This window comes from Pipra filicauda, unplaced genomic scaffold, assembly GCF_003945595.2.
Source record: "Pipra filicauda isolate LSUMZ 115617 unplaced genomic scaffold, ASM394559v2 scaffold230_size2164044_pilon, whole genome shotgun sequence".
Taxonomy (NCBI): Eukaryota; Metazoa; Chordata; class Aves; order Passeriformes; family Pipridae; genus Pipra; species Pipra filicauda.
In genome coordinates, this window is record NW_024104344.1 from 479870 (window position 1) to 499191 (window position 19322).

The following is a 19322-nucleotide window of genomic DNA, read 5'->3' on the forward strand; positions in this document are numbered from 1 at the left end:
TGATTTCTCTGAGTGTCGGTATCCCATGCTGGTATTAGATAGAGACTTGCAGAGTTGCATCAAGGGAAACAGAAAACACATCTGCTTTGCTCTACTGAAGACAGATGTTGGTGAGTGACAGAAGGCACACGGCAGGTGAAAAGCCATGGGATCTGCACTCTAGGATATCTGTTTTCACCAGTAACTCCAGCAAAAACACTGTGTATGTGCTTTGCGCTGAATCACTTGGCAAGTGGCTGATTTCACTCTACTGAGACCACCTCTGTGCTCCACTCACAGGCATGGCCCTTAATTGAGGACTGTGGGTTTGGCACAGCATATGCAACAAAAACACAAAACATATATGTTGGGATATTATGAAGTGAATCATCAGATATATACCAGCTAATTGTTCTCACAATGGAAGCACAGTGGGCAATGTGGAAACCTTAATCTGTTGCACCTGCGTGCTTGACAGGAGACACTGAAACCAGGCTAGTCTTACCTGTCCTTACAGCACCTGACAAGAATGGCCAAGGTACAGATCATTTTTGTAATGCTACAGTGACAGTGAAAGGAAGTACTCAGAAAAGTCATGGGAATATCATCCAGTTATCTCAAAGTGATTATTATTTTAAAAGACCAATGACCTGAAAATACATTATGATCTCTGCGTGGCTCTTCCTCACATTTTTTAATAGTACTTTAGTATATGCATGCAATTTACTAACAACTTGTGCCTTTAGTTTGACTTTTAAGAATCAGATTTGAGGAAATTATCACTTAATTTTGAAATTTCAGGCAGCCATTGGCAAGATTTGCAAACTGGAAGATATTAATAACAACAGTACTGTATTTTCTTTGGAATTCACACATTAAACAGTTTCCTTTCTTCCTTCCGTGCTGTACAGTGTCTGCATAAATGTGGTTTATTTAAAAAAAATATCCAATCTCATTTGCTGAGTTGCAAAGCCAAATAATTTAACCTAAATCAAATGTCTGTCTGGAACAAAGAATGTATTTTCTTGCTTCCAGATTATTAGAACCAAGTTGCTAAATGCCAAATACATATATATCTCACATCTAAGTGGAAACTTTTACATGAGAATATTGATAGGTGATTTGTTTATATCTATATTTACAGAGATGGGCAAGTGTTTATGAAATTATATATATATACACACATATATACCAGTTTAGCCTCATAGTAGTTCTTTGTTATTAAAACATGAACAAAATTGATAGAAATCATAGGCAGCACTCAAAAATACATATGCTACTGCATAGCAACAGATATTTCTAACAAGGTGGCATTATAAAGACAGGGATGAAAACCTAAGAAACCAAGCAACATCTTCAGCAAAGCATTGCAAAGTTTCACCCTTGCCTTAACTAAAAAGATAAACCTAAGCCATGCTTAGAAGTTATGCTTTCCAGTAAACCCTTTAAGATTTGTGAGAATTACATAAAGGAAGTGAGTGCAGACAGTGTATTGAACCTATATAACTAAACACGTTTCCGTTAACACTGCCATGCCCACAGCCCTCCCCAAAGGTTTTAAATGCAGAAACATTTCTTTGGGCAGTGGCTTTAACAGGTGATCTAGGAATGTGAATGAAAAACTAGATGCTGCTGCACACTGTGCTGGTGAGTTCATGCCAGAGCCTGAAGAAAAGGTGGAGGGACAAAGCTGAATCCTGGTACCTGGCTTTGACCTGCCTATTGGCCTCTTCCTCCCCCTCATCCTCAGTGTTGGGCTCTGTGACTGGCTGTTCTTCTTCCTCCTCTTCATACTCGTCCTCTCTGAGGTCAGACCAAGGAAAGAGGCATGCAGTGGGATGGAAAGACAGAAGGCGGAAGAGAAAACAACATGAGTCCCCAGAAAAAGAAATGTAAGGGAATATTAGAAATGGAAGGAAAACACTGAGGAAGAGGGAGTTTTGGCTCCTCTATGTTAAACAGAAAGCCACCTAAAACTTACTGCTAAGTATGTGCTGGCGCAAGGGTAGCTACCAATATAAAAATGTTATCCTCTCCCCTATTTATATTTTTAATATTAATTTTTGATATTCAAAGATGTCATTATTTTTTCTTGAGCTTGGTCTTCTATTTGCTGCTGCCCTACCTGTAGAGGCATTAATGGAAAACATTCATGATAATACCAATGTTCAACACATTAGTCATTAAGTTGTGCCTTTCTGGCTTAAAGGACAGTACACACTATGTTGGCAAGGGACAGCTGGCATTTGCCATCACACTTTCTAAATTAACACAAATAAAACATTCCTGTTAAGCAACCAATAGCTCAACTGGAAAACAGGGTGAACCACTGAGTTAGAAATAACAGAGAGACTAAATCAGTTCAGGACTATTTGCAAACAGCAATATTTAAGTTATCGGATGCCAGTACATGAATTATTTCAGTAGAGTTATTAGTATGGTAAAAGCAGGCTTCGGTTCGGTAGTAATTCTGGCAAAAGAGAATTGTAAGTCATGCATAAAGGCTCCATAACCTACAAACCACATAAGGAAAAAAAGAAAACTATATTACACATGACAAAAAAGGCTACATTGTCTTGCCTCCTCTCCCTCTCATCTATGCTTTTTCCTCCCCAAACCAACAGACTCACAGAAGATTTAGAAAATATTCTCTCTTTGGGCTTCTTTTGCATTTGCAAGTTCTCCATTTGATTTAATGCTGTATACCATTAGGTTATGCTCCGTGCAAAAACGAAAGCATACAAACAGTCATGAAGTTTGTAAGACACTTATATTCCTTGTATTTTCCTGAAAGGTAGTTTTCTTTCCTCTAATTCTGAAGGGATGCTCAGTGGATTTTTTTCCATTTAGAATTAATTACCATGTTATAAGAATAAAGAATATTTACAATGTGAGATCATGAACTCACTGAGTGCAATGCAAAGGGTCAATGCAAAATTTGTTGCATTTATATGGAGTTAGTTACAGACTAATCAGGAAAATGGCAGCACCTGGAATTTTTCCAATATTCTGGCAAGCATCTACAAGGTGGACACTTCCAACCATTCCTAAGGTCACCTTACTTACAGAGACACTTCTCAACTTCCACATATATACTGGTACACAGAAAAAAAGAAAAGAAAGAGTTGACCAGGGAGCATTCATATAATCCCTTCTCCTTACTAGCAAGTAGCTCAAGATTAGCTCTGCTATTATCTCCTGTGAAGGGAAACATCTGCACCTGTTAGTCCTACAGCAATCACACTTGGGAAATAACTCCTGAAGCTCTGTGGGATCACGGTTCTCTGATAAGACCACAATGCATCCTATAATGCTGGCAGCACAGTTATTGTTTATATGAACAAGTGTGGCCCCATTAGTATTGTGTTTTAAGCTCCCACCAGGATTCCAGATCGATGGTGTCAAAATTTCTCCCCCACTCAATTGCCTCAAAATTCCCAAAATCATAAATGAAATAATCATCTGATAGAGTGAATCTCATAAATCATAAATTTGAAAAGGTTCTTTGAGAATTTATTCCTTCACATGAGGGCGTGGTAGTAAGGATGGGAGCTTACACAGTACAGATTGAACTGGGAACCACTGAGTTATAATTGAACTGAACAGAGAAAGGAGCTGAAAAGAAATTTTAGAGATTCCAGCGAGATCATTCTTCTGTCAGGCCAATATCTCTTTCCTTAAGTCTCCTCATCTTCTAGATCAAAAGCTTAGAAGAAACTTTGATTGGAAAGCTCTTTGCTAATATTAACTGTAGAAGGATGGCAACTACATGGCAATTGCTTGGAAAAGCTGGAGGGAGGAGCTGGCTCTGAGTGAGTTGGTTGCAGAGACGACTGCTGTGCACAGAGGCAAGCATGCTTTTCAGCCTGGGGGAGCCGGTTTGGTCAAAGGAAAACTTGCACAATGGAAATAAGTGTGTGCTTATGAGAGGCACTCAACACTTGGAAAGTCCTCTTTTCACAACTTAACCCACAGTTTCAGACTCCTCGACTATGCCCAGAAATGGATCAGAGGAGAGGGGTAAGTTCCCAGGTAGGAAAGATGTGTGGTCTTCTTTTAACCAAAGTAATAGTAGCAGTTGTTTCCCAGTCTTGTTAGAGAACACATATTCTGCCCATGAAAACAGGTAGTACCTGCTAGCTAAATCTTTCCTAAAAGGCAGAAAAGGAAAACTTCCACGTGAATATTTATTAAAACAGGAAAACACCCACTACAGACAGATGACATTCGGATGCTCAAACAGAACAGCAGACACATTTGTGAATTCATATGAACTGTTCAGGGTTATGTGTTCATTTTTGTGTGCAATGGAGAAGGGATGATGTAGAAAAGCTCACTGTCCCTCCCACGTACACATGCAAATTTTGTGTCAATGCAATAGTAGAATTAAATTAGGAAAAAGGATTCATCAGGAGGTTTCTAATTAAACAAGGCTGCAGAAGCCAGTGTGTTTTTCAGTAGCGCAGAGGAATCTATCCTATTTTACAAAAGGCAAGTATTTATCCTGCAGCAGGGAGGAAGGGCTTCAGCTAATGCTGAAAGATTGGATATATTCAGCTAACCTTAAGGCTGTTCCTGGGTTACTTCAGTTACGATGATAAAAGTATTAGATTAGAAGTATTTATACAAAAGCTTTATGGCACTGAAAACAAATTTCAAAACAATCACTGTGTTTATTTTCATCTCTAAAATGGATTACTGCTACAGGCTAACACCCCCATTAAACAAATAAACAAAACCCCAAGCCCCCACAAATCTTTATAAAATACATCATTGGGCATGGTAACTCACAAACATCTTCTAGGGCACAGGTTTTGCTCAGTTGTTTCAACTAAAATTTGATATGAAAGTATTTATAGCCCCTTAAAGTAATGTGCATGTTAAAAAAGACCATGAAAGTGCAATTTACGGATTGAGAACCACTAGGGCAGCAAAACAAAATCTAGACAAAGGACTGAGAACTAAAAGATTAACTTTTCTCCTTTTTAAAATAAATTTTAAAAAAAAGAAATAAAAAGAGTGCCAATTAAACTTATCCTGTTGATATTAAATAGCTACTCAAAGCTGAAGAAAGAAAAACATTGACAAACACAGACTGATAAAAGGAAATGATAATAAAGGGAGCTAAATTCGTCCATAAGTTTAGCTGAAGGGAGGAGCAAAGTCCATAAAATGCCCGGCATCGTACCTCATGCACATCTAACCTAGTCACAGTGAGATGATTTTAAAAGTAAGGCACCGCTCTGAAGACCATGACTCTTACTCCACAAGAACTCAAGGCACTAAAAAATGCTCTCCATCTCACAGGACCCTAGAGCTGAACAATCAGTGTGTACAAAGTTGTATGTAGCCTCTGTCCTCTCCAGGCTCTCCCCAGTCTCTTTCCTCTGCAAAGTTTTGACAAAGGCAGCTTGAAGGAATTTAGGATTTCTTTGTTCCAGCTTGTAGCCCAGAAATACAAGTTTCTCACTGCCCCTTTTCAAAAAAATCCCAAAGGCAGAGGTAATAGAAAAATCAAAGGCTGTGAAGGAATAAAAAAAATGAAAAAAACAAAACAATCAAAGAAAAAAAAAACCACAAAGCAAAACAAAAAAGGCCCACCAACAAAATAAGCATGAGCACAGAAACACATCCTGCTCTGCTTGGTATCGAAAGAAATTTTGAAAGTGTAAGATAAACTTTAAATCATTTTAATTTGGGATCAATTTGATCACTAATTTTTGAATATAGAACAATAGAAAAAAGGATGGTCTTGCCATAATTAGGCTACCAATGATTTGGTCTGCACATACAATGCACATAGAAGTTAACTCATGAGATAACAGCACATTAAAATATCTTCCTTGTGGTATGATTCCACTTTGTATAGGGCTCATTTAACCTTTCTAAAGTCTTTTTCCTTCTAAATTTTGCAATTTTAAGTGTACTTCTGAGCCTTTTGCAAGCATCCACAGATTTATATAGAAATTTCCAAGAAACACAAACACTCAACTTCAGCGAAAAAAGGAGTCTTTGAGTTATGAAGTGACCCAGAGAAGAAAGTACTGGGGAACTGTAAAGCTATTGGTTAGTTTTCCCACATGTTCTGAAAATCACCTTATGTGCCATTAAAGACATTAAATACAGTTTAGCTTCTTCAAATGACTTCCATTTAAACTTTCACTGCCTTTGATACCCCATCCCTGGAAGTGTTCAAGGACAGGTTGGATAGGGTTCTGAGCAACCTGGTCTGGTGAGGCGTGTCCCTGCCCATGGCAGGGGGTTGGAAGTAGATGATCTTTAGGGTCCCTTCCAATCCAAATCATTCTCTGATTCTGTGACCAGGACTACAGGCTACATTCAGTGAAATAGGTCACCATTACCCACTCCACAATATTATTCAAAATTAAATACTACAATCGATCTCACAATTTTTCCTTTCACGATTGTTTCCCACTCTCCCTCCTATAAAACCTCTGACCTGTTTTACCTCTTACGACTTTGGAAGCTGCATCCCTGAACCCCTAACAGGTGCCATCAAGGAAAGATCTTTACAAGTCACAGTGGATCCAATTTTACTTTCTCTTGTCATTGTCCTTATGAAGGAAAATGAGTGAAATTCCAGTTTCATAGGTTAGAAAGCACAATTCATAGCCAAATTCCTAAGTCATTGTAAAACAAACAAATGCTTTAGTACACTTTACTGCTTCTTCCTTTCTTCTATCCTAGCTGCCAAAACAGATTCAACTAGTCTTTTATGAGAAAGTTGAAAGTGGTAATAATTTAAATTCATAAGTTATTACTCTGTATAAAGATACAGCAATATATTTTCCTCTTTCATTAAAAATAAAATGAAAGAAACAACCTATTAACCCCACTGCAATTTTCCATTCCACTGCCACACGTGACAGACCACTGCAGTTGGTGCAACTATGCAAAGATGAAAGTACATGAAATGATCTGCGTAACAACATACTTACAAAGCCTCAAAATTTGACCTTCTGCATACAGCAAGACTAAGATGCATAATTACAAAGGTCAAAAGGAAAATGATCCTGGTATTTCTTCCCTAAACAAAGAAAACAGTTCAGACAAAAACTTGAGGAACTGACAAATGATGTGAAGTACATGCACTCACTATGCCTTCATATGATGCTGTTCTTTAGGTTACTGTTACTTTCTTATCCCTAAAATATGATCAGCAACAGCTTTGCACACCTAAATAATATCTAGGTAACACCTCCACACTTGTTATATAGGACATATCAAAGCAGAGCAAGACAGCAGAGTATTGCTTAAGATACTGTCAAGGCTTTGCAAAGACTTTTCAAGAGTCACAACTCTGATCATTGAACATGATTGCTGTTTTTACGTTTCTGTGAGCAGAGGAGTAAAGAAACATAGATAAATGTAGCTAGATTTTTTGAGCAATATATACTGAAATATATACAGAAAGAGAGGAGAAGTGGCATTTTCAGAACTTGGAACTGCATATTGGTTAACACTTGAAGGTCACTGTTCTTGATCCTTACTTCAAAGAGAAATGGCATCCTGCCAAACTGCTGGGGTTTTTTTCTCCCATTGCATCCTATGTGTTAAAAAAAATTTCCTGGCCTCATAGGATCATGTTTACAAACACTGTAAAACACACTGTAGAGGTGAACTCTCGAAGGCATGTAAACTCCAGTGCATAAGACACTATCATGCAGATCCAGAGAAACACATTCACCTCCTGGTTTGGCATTGCATTTCCTCAGGTAATTCACCAAAGCTAAACACTCAGTGGAAAAATAAAGTAAAATAATGAAAGTCAATGCTGTGACTTTATTTGCCATACGGCTATAATCTCATTTACGCTTCAGTGCCTTTTTCATTCCTCTTGAAGTTTAAATAGGAAAATCTACCATTGCCTTTACAGTAAAGTACAGTGCTGCCAACTGGACTCTGCATTTATACCAAGTATTAAATATTTCCTTTCATCAAGACCCACAGTCAGCAAAGAGTATCCCTACTAGAAAACCTGATATATCTACAGAGATATTTTAATTCAAATAAAAAGTGATGGTATCAACAGTAATAGGACCTGTACTTGAGATACTCATCAAGCTGTAACTTTTAAATTTTTGTGTTATTATTACTTATGCATTAGTGGGTCAATCCTTACCTATACATCAGTGAAGTCTTTTTTTATGGTATGGCTTCAAAGGAAAATTTTTCTTAATCTATTTCATGTCTCTTCCTCTACTGCATTCCTTATAGGAGCTTCCAAGATATTCTTACAAAGACTAAGATTACAAATTTCACACTTTTATTCTTTCCCTTCAAGTGTGCTTGACTTCATGCTTCAAACAACCCTATCTGCACAGGAGAAATAAATGTATCCTCCCTACTCCAAACCTAAAACAGCAGATCAGATTTTGTATGTTATTGCTGTCAAAGACTAATAAAAGTTTGATGCTATGAACAAATGCTACCTTACCAAGCCATTTAATTTCACAGATAAATCTTCCCAAATCCACTTCTTTTTTATATTCCATTTCCATTTTTACCCATACCAATCAAATAGTGAAAAAAGCTATTATCTCTCCTACGACTGATCATATGCCATTCTAGGTCAAAGCACACCCAAATGCTAGGTAGTTCAGCTCATATGTGTGTGTATTAAAGAGATTCTTAGCATATCCACAGATATGTGACTGCGTGTTTATCTTGAAGATGTTTTCTTCGTCAAGTTTCATGCCTCAGTTGTTTTAAATATCCAAAACTAGGACCCAGAGATAAACATCAAGGAAAAAAACCCCACCCAACATGTGTTTTCTTCTATTACAGCAATAAAAAAGAAATTAACTTCTTCTCTCTCCTGGGCCTTTAATTCCATACCACAGCCTCAGTCTCACATTAAATGCTGATGTTGAGTCTCCCCACTTTGCTGTTTCATAGCTATCCTACCACTCATCATATTTGACACAGATAGCAAGTCTAAGAGATGGGGAATGTAGCCATCCTAAACAAAATAAAATAAACCCCACCCACCACTGTAACCAGCACTTTGATTTATAGCCATAAATATTTATAAAATCAAAACATTTCACATAGTGTTGTGGAAAGTCACTATAACTTGAAATATCATGACAAAACCTAGAATTTTGCCATAGTAAATGCTAGAAAAGTCACAGATTAGTTATGGTTTAGGATGTCTGAAAACATGGAAAATGATAATAATAAAAAAGAAGTCTCAGCTGTGTTTTGGATGAACCAACCCTGTAGCCCTGGCTCTACATGAAGCAATTTGAACAATCAGTTCATGGGGTCTAACAGTCAAGCTAAGGACTGTGCTGTTGGTTAGAAACTCGACAGGAATCTGAAGCTAAGCACAAAAAATGCTTAGCATCAGAGGCTCAGCTGTATTAATTGTTTTCTGGTAAAACCAAAATAGCGTCACGATCTCTGCCTGCATCTTGGCAATCCTCAAGCATCAGGAACATGTATTTTCTAACAAACAGATCCTTATGACTTTTCTGCACAGCTTGCTTTATTTAGACAAAAATTTCCTAGTTTTTCCCTAGGGCCATAAAGGGTGTGAAAGCTCTTGAGCCCAGTGTGCACCATGCAATCATACTGTTTCCATCTAGTCTAGAAATTTGTGGGAAACTTTGGAATTCCCTGTGCTACTCTTTGCTCAGAGGAAGAGTCCTACCAGCCTTTAAGGCAGGACCCTAACTAAAGTTCATAGACGTGCAACTCCCTGTTTGCGTCTCTGCTGTTTTTATCTCATAAAGCTTTAATCTTATATAGCTCTCCTGAAAGTTTGTTCAGATCAAAAAATCTGGAAGCCTCAAGTGAATCTGAAAAGTTAGTATTCCTCATACTTTTTAGCCCCACAGTCTAAAAAAGATAGCCTGCTGAAGCCAGCTTTGGTCACTGATTCAGGATTCAGGCTCCACTCTGACGAGTTCTTAAGATGGCAGTCAGTTCTTTCACTTGTTCTTGTTAAGTGTCAAACACAGGAATAATGACAAGAAAGTACTAACCACAGCCAATTTATCTCTAGATGAACATATATAGTGTTATATGATCAATCTTAGTAATTCTTTGGTGATTTTTGATGATATAAAATAAATCAAAGCTATGAAGAAAAAAAAGAAAGCAGAGAGTCCAGTAGAGTGAGGTAAACACCTAATCTTAGCTACTCGCAACTTCATGAACATCAGTCTTTGATTGTAACTAATTCCATAAAGCTTTGATGGAGCCATTCAATCCAATGTTGGTAAGAGGTAGTCAGTGTAAATCTCATAGAAGCTCCTTTGAGTGTGTTGGCTAAGTCTGGATAACACAGCTCTGATGGGACACTGTGGGAGAGAGATGAGTATGGTCTCTGCGCAGTACCGAAGAAAGGGAAGTGCGCAGCAAACCGAAAAACACATTAATCTGAAAAAGTGGGAGAAGCCCTTGTTTCTGCTTTGTATGTACAGAACTCCTCAGAGCAGTGCTGAGAACTTCTGAACTACCTGCCTTCTACTCCCTCAAAGCCAGACAGGACAAGACTGAAAGACAGACAGACAGAAATTTGCCTTTTAATGCTTATATAGCCAGAGATCATTGCATACAATAACAACATAAATCTAGTGCAAATTCCATGCCACTCCTCAGATTTTTCCCTGACTCTATCCACGCGTGTGGTTGGAAAAAGCTAGCTTTACTTTAAAAAGAAAAAAAACCCTAACACAATCCATGGAAGAATGTGTTTTAAAGTCTAATGCTTAAGAAACAGCATGCTAGACCACAGATTGAGAGTAATCAATTTGGACCAGGACAGAAAATCTTAGGAGGTACCCCCAGCAAAGGGTTTTTTAAAACAACGTTTTGACAGGACTGAAATTCTCCGCAGGCTTATTGGTGTTCCACACCATCATTGTAACAGAAAGCAGTTTAGGTAAAAGAAAACTTGCTGGTGGTCGGGACAGGCATCTTAAAGTACGCTGCAGTAGGTACAAACCCTTAAATCAACCTTCAGCCTTTCTTAGTTAGCATTTGTTATCTACTTCTTTACTTATTTATTTAGTAACAGGCACATCAGGATCCATGAAAACTATTTTAACACAAAGCACATTTGAGTCCTTATTTATTTTGAACCACAAGCTAAAAAGCAATACATTTAGTTTGGAAGAAGGCTGCCAAATGGATGAAAAAGGCCTGCAAGTTGTCCTTTTGGTTGCCCTTAGCATTTACGGTCAACTTTACCCAGCTCAAAACCCAAAGTCTGCTCTCAATTAGCCTGGCGTAGATCAGAGCAACTCCATTGACTTCAGGCAGCTTTTCTGGATATAGAGCATTGTGAGACAGAACAGAATTTGGCCAATATTGTCTTTTTTTGTTTTACTGGCACCATGGATTTTTCTCTTTTTGGAAGACTTATTGTTGACATAGAGCAGATGACTGTGGACAATCTGTTTGATGTGGTAAACAAAAGCAAAGTAACTGCCAAAACAGTTGATGAGCTAGAAAGAAAAGAAACATGAACATTGTGGGAAGGAGAACGTTGAGGAAGAACTTGAATCTTCTACTGACTTTGGTACAGAAGTCAAAAAATAACAAAGAAAATTGCCCAAAATAAAATTTAGTAGAGTGTAAGAGTGTGACTTCAATCTCTAACCATGTCCATCAGAAGCAATTCTGCTGGGTCTAATCCACCACAAAACCAGACATAAGACATCTGCAACCACACAAAAAGTTTAGCAGGAGCAACACAATAAGATTATCATTAGTATTGTTACGTGTTTCCTATTGGGAAAGAAAACGTAGTGAAGGAATACCCATTTTGAAGACTAATTTTTGGAAATACGGCTCTGCAAAAACTTACTGCCAACTTCTTCCTTTCTCAAGAGGGACCTGGATTATGAACCAGAAGAAGGTCATTAGCAGAAGACAGTTATTCTACAGGTGAAGAGAAGTCACTTCCAGTTTACAGCAATTTTTATCCATTTGTACAGATTCTTCTGTACAACATTAACAACGGAAGCAGAAGGGACATAACGCACTTTTCTTTTGACAAAACCAGGAGATGCCTGCATCATATTTTAAAATTTCAATGCAAATTGCAGCAAGGTCTACACTGATGATACTCTATTAAGGTCCTTTAAACTAATAAATATGTTGTATTGGAGACCACGTGCTCAAATTTGAAAACTTGATTCCACAAAACCTTTTTCCACTTAAGGTTAATTCAAACTTTATAAATGTGTAAAAACCTTGCATGAGTCATTCAACTTCACTATTTTCTGCCTAAATGTCAATGAATAGAAGCTGTAAAGATTTTTCTTTTTTTTTGCTTAGTTTCGCTATCAGGTGTAGAGATACTGTTGCATACATCTGGACTGTTTCACTGAAAGTTGAGACTTGCTGGAATATGATAAAGCAGGAAGGCTACTTACTTTTCCTACCACATCTACAGATTTGGGTAGATAATGAAACTAAAAATGTGAAGGACAGAATCTGCTTATATGAAATGCTTGCTTACCAGAAACTCAGTGAGAATAATAGAAGATCCAACAGTTGACTAACTTCTTTTTATGGCGACTTTAAAAATTTCACTGGGCATAGAACTTGCATCTTCAGGTACTGATACATATTCTGTAGTCTGTAATGTCCAGTTGCAAAAAATCTTATTTGCTAGCTACAAGTAATATTTCCTGTCTTTCCCTGCTAAGAGGAGGGCAGGAATGTTATTCAACTATATGCAAAGTAAAGATCAGTGTTACACACATTCATCACTGAATGCCTTTTTCCTTACAGAGGCAGGTGAGTAAGTTAGAAATTCCAAATAGAGTTGAAGAGAATCTAATTATTCTCCTACAGAAGATTTCAAGGATAACTGCAACACAAAATTAAATTTGACTACTTAGATAAAGACTTTCCTGGATTTAAACTTAAACTATGCTTTAAATTATGTCACTGTCCAAGAGGATGTGGACCAGAACTTTTTTTTCAAAAAGTAGGATAATTATTGAAATTATGCTATGTTGGTGAAAAAAATATTTCAATGAACTTATGAAACTACTCTGTTGTGTTTTTATTCCCTCAATTTTATTCCTACTAAAACTCAGCTCAACCCCAAATTTATTAGGAGTTACTCAACACTGCAAAATAAAGCTAGCAAGCAAACATTAATATTGAGAAAATGTATTGGTAGAAGCTGCTATCCTGCATGGCTTCTATTTGTTTAATTAATTAACAGTAAGAGAATGAACAATTTCTGTAGAGCTGAAGAATCTCCTCATTGCCAATCTAAATTCATCAGTTTAACAAAAAAAGCCAATGATATCTGCTACACATCCATGGACACAGATTTCCAGTCACATTGTTAAGTCATGAAGCAGGGCTTAAGGTCATGCACCAGGCAGAACAGCTGAAGTTCCCAGCTGTACTCACACTGAAGATGCTTTAAACTCATCCTCAAATGCACTGTCATCCTTGTTATCAGCCTGTAAGACAATGGGACTCTCAGCTGTCAGCCCACTGAAGACCCTGGCCACAGAAGGTGATGGAAAACAAGCACGAATGTGTTGCCGAATTCAAGAAGTTAAAAAAAAAAGAAAGAAAATAAAGTGCTATTATGTGGTATACAATATGCAACTACTGTTTCAGTTATCTGGAGTCTTACATTTTCATATTGCCAGAATCCATTAACGTTTAATCAACTCAGTCAACTCAGTCTGCTTTGCAAGAAGGACTGCTTTACATGTAATGCAGGATTTTAAGGCTCTAAATTCATACCCAGTGCTAACCAACAGAAAACCTCCTATGAACTTCCCAAATGTTATAATTAATACAAGATACACTCTTCATGGACCCTGCTCCAGTTTTGCAAATGGCATCTTCAGCAATGGGATGACAGTGTCCAGCTTTAGCTATCTGCAGTTTATGTATCTTCACCCGAGCTGGTCAGCCAGATTCCCTTTATAGTCAGCAAACAGCTAGTATCAGAGCACGATTCATCTTGAAATTTCAGGCGTGTAGAATACATTAGATAAGTGAAAGCCTACCAGTGCTTGCTGCACTCCACTGACATCAAAGGGAGTTGAGCTGATCAGACATCTAATTTACACAAAATTAATTCCAGCCGTCTTGTGCAGTAGTCAGACATCCTGAGGATCTGCAGTTCCATTTTTTCCTAAGCATGCATAGCCCAAAAAAACCATTATAGGACTGGCAAAGACATTGTCTTTAACTGACTCCACTGTTGCAGACTGCTGCTCAACTAATCATTACTGCCTCTCTTTTGCTAATTATAAAACAGTAGACATATTCACTACTACCGTGTAGCCCCAGAGGAAAATATTTATGCTGGAATGCTGATTGTAAAGGAGGAAAAAAATAAGAATGAATTGTAATATATACAGGACAAATAGCTCTGCACTAATGGTACAATGCTCTTGTAACAATCTTCTGTTATGTGGACATAGTGAACATAAAATCTGTCAATGGATAAAATTCCCATATCGAATACTCTACCACATGTGATTTGGGTCGACTTACTTAGGATGGATGGTGCCAAAGAACTTAGCTATGTAGGTAAGTCACCTACAAATCCATCTCTTTTTGGTGGTGGTGGTTTTTTTTTTATTTCAATGAAAAGAGGAAAATAAGGAAAAGTCTGTCATATTAATAAAGTGCAATGAACATAAGGGAAAGTAATGGGAGAAGAATGGAGTATTCCTCAGCTCATGCACTTACCTCTCACTGAGTTCGTCAACGCACTGTCCATGGCCCAGCATGAAGCTGGACTGGCCACATGGACTCGCAGGGGCTGATAAAGTGCTTTTGACATTCTGTACTGAGTGCCTGCGGCTCCGTCGGCGCTCTAACCCCCTTCTCTCACCAGCACCAAGGCTGGCCCTTCTCCGATCCTTGCGCCCACTGGGAGGGGGGTCAGCACTCTCATCTCCATCTTCATGCCTCAGTGTCATCTGAGAAAGAAAGGAAGAAACCCGAGGCTTCTGACACAGTTTCTTTAGGTATCACAGGTCTTCGCTCCTTGGCTTAAAAATTTACTGATCTCAACACGATTAACTCCTATTAGCATTGCTATTTCTACAGTTTTCCCGTAAGCTGCTGTCTATCCATTAGTGCAGCGTGGCAGCATTAATCATGGAATTATATACTAATGTCTTGTATAGAACACTACAGGACCTGTAACAACACATTTATGTATCTCCTAATTTGTCTTCATTTTCTTTTTAATGTAAGACTTAATTTTCAAGGACGCTGAGCAGTGTCCTTTATTTCCTTCCAAAATACTTAGATGAAGTTTTGGCTTTAGTGAAATCAACAGAAAAAAAACTCTCATGCTTTGACTGACTGAACATTTCCTCATGTTCAGACATAACACTTGCAGTGATCAAGTTGAAGTTACGACCTAACACTTTAGAAAGTGTTAGAAATAGTAGAGGACTAAAGTATGGGTGCAATACCCGAGTATCTCAAACTACAGCACACCACTGACATGCCAATGGGACATACCTCTAACAGAAACAAAGCAAGTGTTGTCTTATGGTACATGAGGAGAGACATCCCTGGCAGAAAGAACAAAGTTACTAGTGGATCTCATCTGAAATGCAGCCTAACATTTAAGTAATTCTTACATGAGAAAGATCGACTCAAATAGGCAGAGGTACAGAAGAGGGCAATGTGGGTGATCAGAAGAACGCATATCTTCTTGTTTCTATTAGTCTTGTAATTCTGATAATTCTTACCAGAAGTGACTTAAAAAAAAAAGGGGGGAGGGGAAGTGAGATATCTCTCCTTAGGGTGTAAAATCTGTTTCTGTGAGGAAGAAGAGATTTTCCATATAAAAACCAAGACTGGTAGAGAAAAACAAGAACCTGCATAGGCATCTCTAGAATTAATCTGGTCATCAAGAGAAAGCTGGTACCCAACTAAGTTAACCGCTAATTTTGCCAACAAGTCTTTCAGTAGGCTCAGCACACACAAAAAACTTCTGTTTTTAAGATTAATCACCATATTTAAAAAAGTCAAAGCCTCAGAAAAAGAAAGGATATGGTGCCCTTTCATTCCCTTGTTCCTATGCTGGCCTGGCTCTTCCTGAAAACTGATGTATATAAAACTTAACTCTGCTAAAGTTAGTGAAGTGGCATGAATGTAGAGTTGATGAAGGAAATGTAGAATCAAATCTATCAAATCCTTCGCTGGACTTCGGCAGAGATGAAGTAATTTAATTTCATCGCACCAGAACATGAATTCACACTTACATTACATTAACTTCAGCCTAAACCTCCCCATTTCAACACTTTCCAAAGTCCGAAAAGAGGCTAATTATTAAGAAACTGGATATCCTACTCTTACATATAAATGCTTCAAAAGTAGTTATTTTATACCTAGGTGGTAAATGTGGAGTCATTCATTACTCCATTGCTGCAAACTGCATAGGATCTGGTCCAGTGTAAACTCATAAACAAGGAATTGCTGGATATTCAGTTGCAGAACAAGTGGTATTTGTGAAGTTGAGCTCAGTCGAATCTTTTTCACAAGCTGAATACTTTTGCATATGGAAAGAACTTCTACTTATTTCAGAATGTGTAACTAGCAGTTGCAGAAAGAAGGCTAGTAAATGTGCTGCTTTGCCTTGGAGTAGGCCCCAGCTTTAGTATGAAATGCCTTTGCATTAAATACAGCTATGTACTGTAGTAGGTCACATATACAAAAGTGTATAATACTTCTAGCAACCAGATGTTTTTCTTTTAAAATAAAATAGATAACCAAATATCACCTAGGTTACATTCCCTCCCTCCTCTCGGCTTTGAAGTTTGCGCAAGCTGTAAGATGCATAAAACAGGGCATGTTATGTTACCTCATAAATGTTAAATTGCTCAACTAAGTCCAAGTCTGTTCCTTTCTTGTTCAAGTGTCTCTGTGAAATAGCTTCAATGCCTAGCTCTTCCAGACAATCCACCACATCGTAGAAAGAGTCTTGATCTGGTAATCCCGACAGCGTCTAAGAATCAAAGGAAAAACATTTAAATCTGTTTGTTTTGAAAAGAATTAAACAAAGGATTTTAAAAGCAGGTGGTAAGTGGTGCTATGCATGATTTCAATAAAGTAAAACCCATGATGTGGGATTAGAGACACCGCTAGAAAATAAAAAACAAGTGGCACAGCTTTTAACAAACAACTCTGTGCACTGTGTAGAAAAATGAATAATTGGCAAAACAAATCAATGTTGTTATTTCATACAAAAAAGTATGGAAAATGTGGGCCTTTAAAATACACAGTTGGATTCTTCCTGACTTCATTCAAGTACAGATTTAAAGAACAGAGAATGTCAAAGCATCAAACACAGAGATAAAAGCAAAGAAGGAGAAAAAAAGCAGTTTAGCTGAAATGAGTAAAGCTGATTTCCTACTGATTCCTGTAAGTTTAGCTCTTAAGAAGAAAAAGTCCAATGCACAGCTGTGCGATGTCAGGACAGCAGGAAATATCCTGCACCGTGTGCCTACTGTCCTCCACACCTGCAGCAGCAGTCATCTTCCCTGTGCACAAATTGTTTTATATTACAGAGACAGTGAATCTTCTCCTCCTTTTCAACTTGAAAAGTCATATTAAAGGTATTCATTAACTCCTATAAAATGTTAAAAGAGTTATTAATTCCTGATTATATGGTAAGTTGTTACCAGTGACAACGTAGAGGAGTTTTTGCACACTAGAAAATAAAGAATGCTAATAATAACGCCTATTGAAAACTAACTGCTTGAGCCACTGATTTCTACTCACCTTGTACTGATTTTTTACTGCTCCTTATGGATGATTCAGAAAAATTAGTGTAATCCTGTGCATATTAAGCAGAAACTACTGACCATACTGTGCAACTTACTTGCAGAGTAACATACACGTCCTCACAAGAACCAGTCTGTGCAGAGTTGTTTCTGCAAAATACCTGAGAATGCAGACTGGAAATAACACGGTTATTCTGGAGTAGATCACCAGAGGGATGTTTATTCTAAAGTAGTTTCCTCTCTCCCATTTAATTAGTTAAGTAACTTATCTATATTCCCAGTAGAGGAGAGAAAGAGCAAGAGACAGAGAAGCAAAACCCGGGCCCTTTCCAAAAAGAGTTTCAACTTCTCATGCCTTGGATAGAATGAACTGTGCTCTGTGAACACTGGTTTTCCAAAGTGGCTCTGAGCAGCAGAGTGCAGAAAAGAGCAGCTGCTCTGGGCTGCCTCCCTACACCAAGAAGCTTTACATTCAGAAAAATGGGTCTGAATTACATGACTAATGAGAGAGGAATAGGCAGCTGACATATCTGTCCTTTAAACACCTCTTTCCTGTGATGTGAAGCACTGGAATATGTGCATCAACGAGGTACTTTTTAATCTATCTTTTTTTCTAACTAAACAAAACACAGCAACATTTTCTTCTTCAGTCATTACAGGACTGGTGAAATTGCCGGGTGAAAATCACCACAACAGGAATTCTTAGCACAAATACCAATGAAGTTTTCGGGTTATATGTTCAGGCTTTAATTAAAAATTTGTCTCTGTTCAGGACAGTACTTAAGCCTCTGTTTAAAACCCACAGAAGACTATGAAACTAAAACTTCCTGAAAAGTGCTGCAAACAGATACCACATATATTTTGTTCCTTCCTAAACTGACACCTGAGTAAAAATCTGAGGATTCAGCAAATGAAGCTATCACACTGCAAATTCAATGGAGCTTTAACATGGATATGGAAATATTATAACAGAAAACGGCGTTCAACTATCAGGCTTTCTTTTGCAAATGAAAGATGTAAACCGAAACTATTCTGACCTGAGGGCCTTCATGCACAGTAAGATGTAATGTTGTATTTCCAAAAGAGGGGATAAAGAGTCATATCTTCTGAGCATTTACTTCTAAAAATATCAGGAAATGGTCTTAACATTGATGTGCAGATCACCCACGTTCAAATACACCTTTTTTTTTTTTTTTTTTTTCTAAAATCCAAGGTAAGGCAAGCTGTAGAGTGGAAAAACAGCAGCATAAGGTAGTATTTCTGTTCTAGAGCAAGCAGCTGTCACAAGTATTGAGGCCATGTTGCTGAGAACACAGCTGCGATGGGCAGGACATGTCTCAAGGATGAAGGACCACCGCCTCCCTAAGATCTTGCTTTATGGTGAACTTGTCACCGGCTGCCGCATGAGAGGAGCCCCGAAGAGAAGATACAAGGACTCCCTGAAACAACATCTCAGCCTTGGTCATATTGATCACCATAACTGGTCTACTCTGGCCTCCAATCGGGAGGCCTGGAGACACACCATCTATAACGCAGTTGTCTCCTTTGAGAACACTCGCAGGATCACCCTCGAGG

General features: G+C 38.0%; 1 protein-coding gene across 6 annotated transcripts in view; it reads right to left on the reverse strand.

The window, feature by feature from the left end:
* The window catches only part of FHOD3 (formin homology 2 domain containing 3), a 386338-nt gene that overhangs the window by 99414 nt on the left and 267602 nt on the right, over window positions 1-19322 (reverse strand). For 3 of the 6 annotated variants that reach the window (XM_027711038.2, XM_027711032.2, XM_039381552.1), the window contains exons 9-11: window positions 16826-16969; window positions 14692-14924; window positions 1684-1782 (exon numbers count right to left, since the gene is read on the reverse strand). In XM_027711038.2, coding sequence (XP_027566839.2) covers window positions 1684-1782; window positions 14692-14924; window positions 16826-16969 — 476 coding nt within the window. The remainder of the gene's footprint in view (window positions 1-1683; window positions 1783-14691; window positions 14925-16825; window positions 16970-19322) is intronic. The other 3 variants (XM_027711086.2, XM_027711078.2, XM_027711073.2) reach the window with 1 other exon arrangement.